General features: G+C 40.6%; 1 protein-coding gene across 1 annotated transcript; it reads left to right on the forward strand.

Moving 5' to 3' along the window:
• Positions 1 to 1,978: 1,978 nt before the first annotated feature.
• On the forward strand, positions 1,979 to 12,160 carry LOC143039224 (protein obstructor-E-like). The gene is made up of 5 exons (XM_076209090.1): positions 1,979 to 2,098; positions 5,653 to 5,856; positions 6,993 to 7,199; positions 7,487 to 7,700; positions 11,429 to 12,160. The coding sequence occupies exons 1-5, from the start codon at positions 2,065 to 2,067 to the stop codon at positions 11,472 to 11,474; spliced, it is 705 nt and encodes a 234-aa protein (XP_076065205.1). The 5' UTR covers positions 1,979 to 2,064; the 3' UTR covers positions 11,475 to 12,160.
• Positions 12,161 to 13,537: the final 1,377 nt, after the last annotated feature.

Here is a 13,537-nt window from a genome sequence, read left to right on the forward strand (position 1 = left end):
ACCCATGTACAGATATGCATACGCACAAATATACACAAATTCACATGTACCCTTATTCACATATGCAATTGTATATACCTGTCTACATGTATACACACACGCACACACACACACACATACACACATATATATAACGTAAATATGTGTATATTTACATGTGTTTGTACTTATATACATAAATGTACATGTACATATTAGTTAATATGTGTATGTACATGTATACATAAGAATATGTAGTTAATCATGTGTATATGCATATATGTATATATATATATATATATATATATATATATATATATATATGCGTACATGTGTATAGGTTATGTGTATAAATGTGTGTATATATGTGTATATTTTATATGTTTGTGTGTACATGTGTGTATGCGTGTGTGTGTGCGTATTTGTGTGCGCGTGTGTATATGGGTGTGAGTTATTACATGTGGGTGTGTATCCGCGTGTGCATATGCGTACGTGTATGTGTGCGTGTGTGTATGCATGCGCGTGAATATATGGGCATGTGTATATGTGCATGTATGTAGATGTATGTATATGTATGCCTTAAGGAAATATATATATATATATATATATATATATATATATATATATGCATATATATATATATATATTTATACATATATATATACATATACATATATATATATATATATATATATATATATATATATGTATTTATATTTATATATATATATATATATATATATATATACATATATATATTTATATATGTATGAATGCCTGTGTGTATGCATGTGTGTTGGTACATGTGCTCATATGTAAGTGCATGCATGTGTGTGCATATATACAGTAAGTCTATATGTATCTTTATATGTATGTGTATATCTATATGTACATGTATATACACGTACATGTATATTCATTTGTGTACTCTGAGTGTATGTATATCATATATATATATATATATATATATATATATGTGTGTGTGTGATTAAAAACCCAAAAACACATGATTCACAAAATGTGTAATAAAACCACTTGAAAAATAAAATGAAAGGTGACCGAACGTTTTCGTCTATTTAAGACATTTTCGTCCTAAATAGACGAAAACGTTCGGTCACCTTTCATTTTATTTTCCAAGTGGTTTTATTACACACACACACACACACACACACACACACACACACACACACACACACACACACACACACACACACACACACACACACACACACACACACACACACACACATACACATATATATTATATATATGTATATATATATGTATATATATATTATATATATATATGTATATATATATATATATATATATATATATATATATTTATATATATGATTGCCTGTGTGTATGCATGTGTGTTCATATATGTGCTCATATGTAAGTGTATGCGTGTGTGTGCATATACACAGTAAGTCTATATGTACCTTTATATGTATATGTATATCTATATGTACATGTATATGCATTTGTGTACTCTGAGTGTTCCCTCCTAAGGGTTCCCCACTGCTGGAACGCGTCTCGATACTTTATCCCGGAGGAACTTCGAGTTCCGATCTCGAGAAACATGAGGAACCTCCGAGTTCGGGAAGAACAACAACGACAGGGAGGAAATACGACCGACGTCGGTACACGGAAAGCAGGGTACTGACGCGGTGTTGCCGGTCACATCCTGCAGGAACCCGAAGGCTCGAAACCCCCCTCAAACTCCCCCCCATCCCCCCACTAACCCCCCCACCCCACCCCCCTTTCCACCCTTCCTCCCCACCCCCATCCTCCTCCGACCTTCTGGTCTAAATCAGATTCGCCCCTTTTTCATTCACCGTTATCCACCACTCCCTCCTCCTCTTCCTCCTCCTCCTCTCTTACAAGACCACCAGCTATACCACCTCCACATCGCCACAGTTACCACTCCACCCCCCCACCCCCCATTCTCCTCCTTTTCCTCCTCCTCGTCCCCCTCCTCCTCCAGCTGGGTTGAAGGCGACTTGGGGTAGAAAGTGTCTGAATATATAGGGCCACGGGAATCTGAATTGTCAGTTGCATTCTCTCCCCCGTCCTGCAACCATGCAAAGCTACGCTCTCCTTCTCCTCTGCGCCGGTGAGTGAGACAAAGTGTTTGGATTTGCTTTCGTTTTCGTCAAAGTCGACGCGAATTACAAAGATTCTTCTTCTTCTTCTTCTTCGACAACGGTGGCGACTTCGGGACCGCGAAGACTTGGTTCCTCTTTTCGACCCCCGCCTAAGAACTCACGGGTTTCTGTGAGATAAACGATCATCGCGAGGAAAAAGAGATCATATATATATGTGGTGCAAGAGAAACGTATACACATTAGGCCTGTATATATATATATATATATATATATATATATATTATATATATACATATATATATATATATGTATATATATATGTATATATATATACATTGTATATATATAAATATATATATATATATATATATATATATGTGTGTATACATATATACACATACGTACATATGTATATATATGTATAATGTACACATGTGTATATATACGTGAATGTGATCAATATATGCATGTATACAATATATGTATATATAAACATATGCAAGTGTGTGTGTCTGCGTGTGTATACGTGTGTATCTGTGTACGTATGTGTGTGTATACGTGTATATCTGTGTACGTGTTTGTGTGTGTGTGTGTGTGTGTGTGTGTGTGTGTGTGTGTGTGTGTGTGTGTGTGTGTGTGTGTGTGTGTGTGTGTGTGTGTGTGTGTGTGTGTGTGTGTGTGTGTGTGTGTGTGTGTGTGTGTGTGTGTGTGTGTGTGTGTGTGTGTGTGTGTGTGCGCGCGCGCGCACCAGCCCGGCTCGCGTTGTCACCTCCCTTTCACTTGTTCGTTCGGTCCTTCTTGGCTTCAATTTCCGAAAGTGAAAAGTGGCCTCCCCACACACGCCACCCCACCCCCCACCCCCTAGCGTCCTCTTCGGCAAAGCTTCTAAACGTGTGAAAAATTCCCCCAAAGAAATCTTTCGGATTCACGAGAGATCCAGAAAATTGCCATTGGCGTCTTGGAACCAAAAGTCGATTGACACAAGAACGCTTCATGGGAACAAAGGTTACACTGCCTTAAATAAACATCTACGTACATGTACACATACACAGATACATACACTCATACACACATATATAGATACACATACACACATGCACAGGCGTACACAAACCTATAAACATGCATATATATCCATATGCACAAATTTCACAGTCACACGCGAATCACAAATATGCAGAGTCCACTAGGAGGGTAAATGTCTCTCTTGTCCTATTTATACTCTATATCTCCATTTTTTTGTTCTCACTTTTCTGTACTCCTTAATAATGTGAATATATCACGAAAGCGCTCGGACTCCGTGTGTTTTTCCTTTTCCTAGTGGACTCTGCATATATATCCATATATGCACACATACCCATGCATGCATGTACTTATGAGTACATGGATGTCGGTTAGATTTTTACACTTGGGCGAGGAATACCAGAAGCTATGAAGAAAGTGGCACAAATTATTAAGCTCCGTACTACCCTTTTGTGGTATCTATCCCTATCTTCTATCTTTCAATCTTTCATTCATTTATCCTTTCTTTCTTTCTTGCTTTTAATCTATTTTTCTATCTCTCTATCTCTATCTACCTCTATCTCTATATCTATCCCTATCTATCTCTATATCTATAGCTCCCTCTTTATTCTTTCTCTCTCTTTGCTCTCTCTCTCTTTGTTCTCTCTCTCTCTCTCTCTCTCTCTCTCTCTCTCTCTCTCTCTCTCTCTCTCTCTCTCTCTCTCTCTCTCTCTCTCTCTCTACGAGTGATCTGCCATCGTATGCCGTCCCTCAAATCCAAATCAAATTCCTCAGACAAATCGCATAGCTCTGCCCCGATCACATTTCCTCCTGTTCACAAACAGCCTAAACAGTCCACTGAACCCAATCTTTTGTAGATTACGCGGACACTGAATAGAACAGCCAGGCATCCATTGAGTCCCGTTAGCTATTGGCTTGCGGGAGCATTTTGCGAAATCCTGCGGTCTGTGTCCGGATCTCCGACTGAAAAACCGCGCGGTGACGTAATCGCTCCATTTTATGACGTCATTTCGCAGGCGCTGTCTCGGAGGAAGACATATAACTTCCCAGGAAGAAAATCGAGTCCTTCGCTGCGCGAGTGAAAGTGATCTCTAGTCTTACGTTAAGCATTGGTTTATATGTATATCTGTCATTACTAAATCCATCTCCGGGGTATATTTCATATATTTCATGTGCATTTTGTAGTATTTAACGTCACAGTTAATTAGGTCTACACTGTCGTGAGACGGTTCACTCTTTGTCGTTTTCGAACATTTTTCCCCCCCACTTCTGCAGCTTCCTTCTCTATGCCCTGGTGACGTCATCGTAACCGTGCTAGTCTCGCCTTCGCTTAGTTCTGGGCTCGAGTCCCGCACTTCCCTCCGATTTCCAGCAATAACTGTTATTTGCCCCAACAGTACAAGCGCATGATAGGGGCAAAGGTGACGGCTTCGGCTGTAGCTATTCAGCACCTCCTGGTGTAAACTGCCCTCGTACATGAATATTTGTAATAAATCATTCCACACGAACAAACGGCACCTGAAGAAATTCGTCTTAACACTCTTTTTTTGACTAAGGCAAAGCATTGTCCGGGTTCTGTCATTGTTTTTATGACCATTGTTATTCAGAACTTGATAACAGCGTCCCTCACTCCTTCAGGGAGCCGCTTCATAATTCTATTAACCTTTCAGTGGTTTAGATACGACCCGTTGATCGACATCATACATCTGGCAGCGCGTAGGTCATGTTTCCATATCAATATATTTACGTAACGTTTTGTATATATTGAAACTATGAGAGGCTTTAGTGGAAGGTTATTTCGTATGAAATATATTCACAGGACGTGCAGAGATATCAGTCTGTGCAGATACCTACACTTGATGACCCGTTTGTTCTCTGTACTAAGTTGCTGAGTTGTGTGTTCTTTGTATACAAACTTACCGCTGACTCGCGAAGACAGCGTGAAATACACTTCACATATAGTGCTCGTTCCATACATGTATCATTTTCAGATTTCAAAGATTCATACTTAGTAATGAGATTTAATTTGAATTTCTGATTTAAATTAATTTTTTGGAATTGAAATTTGTGCTAAATATAAATTCAAATTCAAATTTAGTTTCATGTTTTTACTTCTTGTTTTTTATTATCAAAGTAAATTAACTAAATCTAACTTCTTATTCACTTATGAAACTTTCTAATTAACAATTCCATTTTGATAATTCAAATAATTCTTTATTTCTTATATATATTCATCTTATGTTACTTAAGATAATAATTCTTTTACTCGCATGTTTATTGCAAGCAGCCCAGTGAGGACCAACAAATCTGTTGTTGCTTGCATCTCCTTTATAAAACTTTCTAATTAACAATTCCATTTTAATAATTCAAATAATTCTTTATTTCTCATACATATTCATCTGCTGTTACTTAAGATAATAATTCATTTGCTTGCATGTTTATTGCAAGCAGCCCAGTGAGGACCAACAAATCTGTTGTTGCTTGCATCTCCTTTATATCCTTCTACCTTTACTCACCTCTTTCCGTCTTCGATGCACAGGAGCGGCCTACGCCCAGTTCACGTGCACCGATAACGGCTTCTACCCCGACCCGAAACAATGCGACAAGTATTACGACTGCAACCGTGGAGAAATGACCGAGATGCTCTGCCCTGATGGTCTCGTCTTCGACAGCAGCCTGAGCCCTGCAGTTCAACAGTGTACTTACCCATTCATGGTTCAGTGCCCAGAGAACAGCATCCTCCGTAAGTCAACCATAAGTCAACCATCCATCCATTCTTTAACTCTTTCAGTACGATGGCCAGTACGTTGGCGTCATGGGGAGGGGGGGGGTAGGTATACAAGGATACCTGGTTATATTTATTTTATAGTCATAGCTGAGTGGCTCACATTTTCTATGAACTAACCTGATCACGTTTTCTGTGGTTATTGATATTCAGAGTGAAATAGATCGAGTAATACATCTGTAACTTTTTATTTTCTAAGGCGATTATTTTGTACTGAAGAGGTTAAGCGGGCTCTACACGATCAATATTATTGCGCAATATTCCGTAATGTACAATATTATTGATCCTATTGGGGTGGTATTGAAGAATGACACAATAGAATTGTCGCTCATCCTTCTTGCCAATCATGTCGACGGCCTTCAATACCATCCCTACACCGTCAATGATATTGTTCAATATAGAATATTGCGCAATAATATTGATCTTGACCCTTCGGCCGTGTGTACAAACTTTTGGATGGGACTGGTGTATGCCCATATTGGGCAAATGGGTTGCACATTAAGGGTAATTAAAATTTTATGTGTAAAATAAAGTTTTACTGACGAATAACAGTTAACCAGGGCCACACGTAAATCTTGCCCAAGGTTTGCGCTGACTACAGATTGAGTGGCGTGCGTTTCAGCGAGCTTAGATCCAAAACATGAAACGCTGGGGTTAGTAATCATCATAGGTCGCCACGCTGGATGCTGGCGCTAAACATAATAAAGTGAATAATGGGGGGGACTATGATGCATTTATCTTAACTGCAAAAGATCCCTTTCCTGAAGTTAACCTTTTAAGGAGTTTAGTGATGTTAACACAGACCAAGTTAACATGGTTAGAGACTTATTTCCACTCGAACAAAAATGATGGTCACCTTTAAATTTTATTATCCCTCCCCTTTGCCACTCCTATGAATTCGACGTGCTTTTTTTTTATCGTCAGATTAAGTCCTTTCTTATCCATATTTTCAAGTGAAGTCCTTGCTGACGTCTCGTCAATTCAATGGATGTGATCATTTGCCAAAACTTTTAAGGCGACGCTCAAACGTCGTCGACATTTCATGCCACCGCTGATGTTCCCGTTTTCTATTTATCCTTTCTTCTCGACTGCAGAACCTCCCCAGCCCAGCGGTATCGAATGTCCTCGCATGAACGGTCTCTTTGAGCACGAGGAACCATCCAACTGCCAATCGTATTACGAGTGCAGGAATGGTGAATTCGAAAGGAGAGCCTGCCATGACGGTCTTGTCTTCGACGAGTACACCGGAACTTGCCAGTGGGAAAACGCTGGATACCGCTCCGGTTGCAGGGCACACAAGGGTAAATTTCTGTCCCATACCGTCCCGAAGGATCTCCAGTCCAGTATCCTTTCTCCATCACTCACACACACACACACACACACACACACACACACACACACACACACACACACACACACACACACACACACACACACACACACACACACACACACACACACACACACACACAAATAATAATGACAAAGAAATATATATATATAAAGAGTAGAAATATAAATTTTGGACTGTATGTAAACAACGCATTGATATTTCATTCACTGTTGAACGTTATGGTCTTCTTTGCAGAGAGCCTGTCCGACGGATTCTCATGCCCCAACCAGACCGTCTTTGCCTCCAACGGCCACGAACAAGTCCACCCACGTTACCCCAAGGACAATGACTGCCGTTACTTCTACGTGTGCTTCCAAGGCAGACACCCCAGAATCTCTGGATGCCCCCAAGGCACCGTATTCAACCCTGGCAAGCTCAGCTGTGATGATCCTTTGAACGTTCCAGGATGGTAAGTGGTCTTGCGTATTAAAAACATTGTGTGTATAATGTATATATATATATATATATATATATATATATATACTATCCATCTGCACCTTTTACCTTTTCTTATCTACTTGACTCACTCCCTTCCTCTCTTTATTTCCTTCCAAAGCATCTTTTTATTACTTTCAAAATTTTCTGTCATACTCCTCCCCCATTTTACATCTGCTCTCCTCTTTGCCTCCTTTACCTTTTGCTTTACTTCTCTTTTCTTTTCTTTGTACGTCTCATATGACTCCCCTGTCCTCTTTTGTAACCAATCTGTGAATGCTCGCTTCTTCTCTTCTACAACCTTCTTTGTTTCCTCATCCCACCATTCACTACCCTTTCTTCTATTTCCTCCTGTCCTTCTTGTTCCACACACCATCCTTGCACACTTTAAGACTCCCTCCTTGAACCATCCCCATTCCTCCTCCACACCCATCTCTGCTCTATCCTTAACTCCCTCCCACTCCTCCTTCAGCTTCTTTTCGTACTCCTTCTCCTTTTCCTTTTCATTCAAGGAGTTCACTCTAAGAACCTCCCTACCTTTTGTCCCTTTCCTCCTTCTCCATCTATCCTCCACTCTCAACTTACCTTCCACCAAAAAATGATCTGATATTCCCCCACCCTCTCCCCTTAGCACATGTTGATAATGGAAGAGATGGCAGTGAGGGGAAGATGGGCAGAATATTTTAGGGAGTTGCTGAATGTGAAGGAGGATAGGGAGGGAAAGATAGCTGCAGTGGGAAATACGAAGAAAATGAGAGTGATGAGTGAGGAGAATGGAGGAGAAATAAGGAAGGATGAGGTGAAGGCAGTTGTAAAGATGATGAAAGCAGGTAAGGCACCTGGTCTGGATGGATGTCATGCAGAATGTCTGAAAAAGGGAGGTTCAGTGATGGTGGACTGGTTGGTGAGATTATTTAATGTTTGCTGGAGAGAGGGTAGAGTACCGGAGGACTGGAGTAGTGCCTGTATAGTTCCTCTTTACAAGGGAAAAGGGGACAAGTGTGAATGTAGTAATTTCAGAGGGATTAGCCTGTTGAGTGTAGTAGGGAAGGCTTATGGGAGAATCTTAATTGAGAGGATTAGGAGAGGAACAGAAGGAGTAATTGGTGAGGAACAGTGTGGATTTAGGATGGGTAGAGGTTGTGTAGATCAGATCTTTGTGGTAAGACAGATATGTGAGAAAGCTATAGGAAAGGGGAAGGATGTTTTTTGGGCTTTTATGGATCTGGAAAAGGCTTATGATAGGGTAGACAGAAAGGCACTGTGGGAGGTTATGCAGATTTATGGGATAGGAGGAAAGCTTTTGGGAGCTGTCAAGAGTTTTTATGTGAGTAGTAGAGCATGTGTTAGGATTGGAAATGGAGAGAGTGAGTGGTTTGAAGTAAAGGTGGGACTTCGTCAAGGATGTGTTATGTCGCCCTGGCTGTTCAACTTATACATGGATGGGGTGGTGCGAGAGGTGAATGCTAGGGTAGTGAGTCAGGGATTGGAGATGGTTAAAGAAAATGGAGAAAAGTGGGAGGTGAGCCAGCTGTTGTTTGCAGACGACACTGCGCTTGTGGCAGGGTCAGAGGAGGGATTGAGGAAGCTGGTGGCAGAGTTTGGGAGAGTATGTGATAGAAGAAAGCTAAAGATAAATGTGGGTAAAAGTAAGGTGATGAGATGTACAAGGGGTGAAAGTGGCAGTAGACTGGAAGTGAACATTAAGGGAGAGCGACTGGAGGAAGTGGATAGTTTTAGATACTTGGGTGCAAGTGTAGCAGGAAAAGGTGGAGTGAAGGTGGAGGTAGAATGTAGATTGAGAGAAGCGAGTAAATGCCTTGGTGGTTTAAAGAGTGTAATGAGAAATAGACATTTGGGAATGGATGCGAAGAGGAGACTGTATGAAGGAGTGATTGTGCCAACAGCATTGTATGGGGCAGAAACGTGGAACATAAGAGAAGAAGAGAGAAGGAGTTTGAATGTGTTTGAGATGAGGTGTCTGAGAAGTATGGTGGGGGTTACTAGGCTAGATAGAGTGAGAAATGAGGAGGTGAGGAGGAGAACAGGGGTGAAAAAGGATTTGGGAGATAGGGTTGATGAAAGAATATTAGGATGGTTTGGACACATGGAAAGAATGAGTGAAGAAAGACTAGTAAAAGAGGTATGGAAGGCAGATGTGGAGGGAGTGAACATGAGGGGACGTCCTAGGATGAGGTGGATGGATGGGGTGAAGGGGCTTTGGGGAAGAGGGGAATGTCTGTTGAGGAAGGAAGGGAGAGGACGGAAGACAGAGGTGAGTGGAGAATGGTTGTATATGGATGATGTTGTGACTGCATGAGGAGGAATGTGTGAGTATGTGTGAGTAAATTTTGACGCAGCCCGAAGGGATTTCTCCCCGTCCTCTCCTTATATGCAAAGGGGGACGGAGAGGGGGGGTCGCCGATTAAATGAAGCGGCCTTGCTGTGGATGTACTGTGTCTTGCGACACTGCTTCTGACCCAGGGCGGTGGGCAGGGTGCAGGGATGACCCGTCATCCAGGAGGTGCTCAGATGAGAGGAAGGGTGGGAGGGGTGTGGAGTGTATTTAGGGATGAAATGGGTGGGAGTGTTTTTATGCCTTTCCCTTTTTGGCTACCTCCCTTGGAAGGGGGAAAAAGCCTTGGTATATGTATGTATGTATATATATATATATATATATACATATATATATATATATATATATATATATATATATATATATATATATATATATATATATATATATATATATATATATACATACACCTTTACCTCCTCTCCTTTCTTTCCTTCCCCTCCTTCCTCTCATTGCCACAGTTCTTCCTCCTCCTCTTCCTCAGCTTTCTCTTCCTACACCTTGACTATCCACCTCCTCGTCATGCATCTACTGAAATCTGCAGGATGCTACCCCGTTCAATGCACTCTTCCTGTTCTCCTCTTACACTTTAAAAGGCAACCATTTTCTTCTCTACCTACCACACTTTCTTCCACGCTCTTCATACATCACTGCACCTTGCTCCTGTTCATCTTTTCCTCAATACGGATCCTTTTACCCCTTTTTCTTACCTATTTCTTCATTTGTTTTTCTTTTCAATGCTAGCTTTACTCCACAAAAGATAACTTTCCTCTCACATTATTTTCCACACCCACGGGTGTTCACTGCTTTCCTCCCTATAGCCGCCCTAGATTTCCATTCTTCTCACAAGTTTTTAGTTTCAGTGATATCCTCTCTCGCTATCAAACTTAAGCACTCCAATTGTCCATCTCCCCTCTTTGTTAAATATTTACTAAAATAGATTTGTTATATGTGCTTTCTATTCCACTGCTCCCAAATACTTGCAACAGCACCGGGGTTTGGTTCTTCGTCTTTAAACTCAACATCAAATATCTTTTTGTTCTAGCGCCTTGTAATACTTCCTCACATCTTTCGATGGCAAGATAAGCACTCTTTCCTCTTTCCTTTTTTATCTTTTTCACCCCAAAAATGTTTTGCAACAGCATCAGGGCTCTTTACCTTTCAACTTCAACCTCAGCACCAAATATTCTTGGTCTAAACAGTTCCTAGTGTTTAGTATCTCCCCAACTCTTTCGAGAGGAAAAGTTGATCAACCATGGCGACATCACTCATCCCTGCTATGCACATTATTATACTTTTTCGTAACAATGAAGTATTTATATGTATACATTTTCTCTTTTCCACAGTGAACATGAAGCCGATTACGAAATCGCTCTCCCATTGGGAAAATAAATACGACGTAGAGGACGAAAACGAGACCTGAAAGAGAAACTTTAGAAGAAAGCTCTACGACAACCCATCTTCTTCCCTGTGAAAATCCGCCATGCATTGGAGATAAAAAAAAAAGATAGATTGAGAAGTGAGAATTGCTTAGGAAAAAAAAAAAAGAAGATAAGAGATGCATTTAATCAGTATTCAATTAATCACTTCTCGTAGGAGCACGAGACCTGAAATCGTTTGCTTTCCCAACCTACTCTCCACTCCCTTCTCCACTTCCTTCTTCCACACCTTTCCCACTTATTCCACTTATTCCACTTAAACTCTTCATTTCTCGTCTCCTGCTACTTTTTTTGAATCCTTCACTTGCCAATTTCTCTCCTCCCTTTCCTTTCCTGCAACTTCCCCGAAAATTTCATTCACCGAAGGATATTTTTTTGTTTTTGTTTTTCAAGACATTCATGCAGTCATTGAATCTATCCTCACTCTCTTAGTCATGTAAGGTTGAAACTCCACTACATCATCCTGGCTGCCATGATAATCATTCATTCTACTGAAGTTCTGTGGTGCAAACATTTTATTAAGGAACCCAGTCGCAAATTACTCATCTGTCATATCAGACGGTGAAGTTTGATATTTATGTGAACGGGCGTGTACTATAGCCGTTGTTGCTCAGGCTTCAATAAAATGTAGATAATTAATCAACCATCTCATTATCTCCTTTATCCTTGACAAACATATACTGCACTTACTCCAAACAACACAAACACACACACACACACAAGCACATACACTCGGTGGCGCGGTTCATAGAGTACTGGACTGCCAGTACAGAGGTGTGGCAGTACCTGGTTCGAATCCTGCCCAGGGTCGAAATGATTTCGGTATCGTTGCACTTCGGGTCGTTACTCCGACTCTCGTGGGCGGGGAGTTGTGTGTGTGTGTGTGTGTGTGTGTGTGTAAGGTCATAGCATTACCCATAGATCGGTCATACGAGCTCTGAGCTCTCTTCCGGGAGGGAAATAGCTGTCGATCACGAGTCCAACACGTGATCCAAAGACCAAGGTGAATACACACTCAAACACTACCCACATCTCGCCATCACTACCTCCATCCAATAGGAAGTGATTAACCCGTGGTAGGGCAAAGCCTTGTCGATTACGGCAAGCCGCTAGATTTTTTTTTTTGAAGCCGACGTTGGATCGCTTCCCTGCCTGGCCAGGGCTGTCGGGAACCAACGCGGCAGCATTGCAGTTACTCCATAAATCACAAAACAAAACGCGCACACACAAATACAAAACAAAACACACACAATCACAAAAACACACACACACACATGTATTGACATGCATATACAGAGAAACAAGTTGGTTAATGTGCATGAATATAGGAATAAATGTACACGAATGTAGGAATGTATGTGTATATATATTTTTGTGTACTATGTACTATTACATTCATTAGTACACGTGCTAGTGTATACACACACTGTATATGAATACATATATACCAGTATGCCTGTGTACATTTATATCATGTGTGAATGTCTCAACACACACGAACACACACACACACACACACACACACACACACACACACACACACACACACACACACACACACACACACACACACACACATACACACACATACTTACATACATATACATATACCAAAGGCTTTTTCCCACTACACGGGGGTAGCCAAAAAGAAAAAGGCATAGAAACCACTCCCATTCATTCCATTTCATATATAAATATATATACATATATATATATATATATATATATATATATATATATATATATATATATATATATATATATACAGGGTGGGGCGCGGAAACTTCCCGATTTGGGGATTGAATTATAAAGTGTTTACACTTCACAATTCTTTATTCTACTTTTATGTCTGTCACACAACATGGGAGATTTACTTTTACAGTTCTAAAAACAATATCTTTTATATGTCCTCCTCCTTTGTCAATACAGTGATTCAGACGATTTCGGAAGCTTTGGTCTACTCTCTCTAGCATGGTGAGCAGTATATTGGCTATTTGAGTGCGGATGGCATTCTGT

This window comes from Oratosquilla oratoria, chromosome 26 (genome assembly GCF_046742065.1).
Source record: "Oratosquilla oratoria isolate Oo_2021 chromosome 26, ASM4674206v1, whole genome shotgun sequence".
NCBI classification, from domain to species: domain Eukaryota; kingdom Metazoa; phylum Arthropoda; class Malacostraca; order Stomatopoda; family Squillidae; genus Oratosquilla; species Oratosquilla oratoria.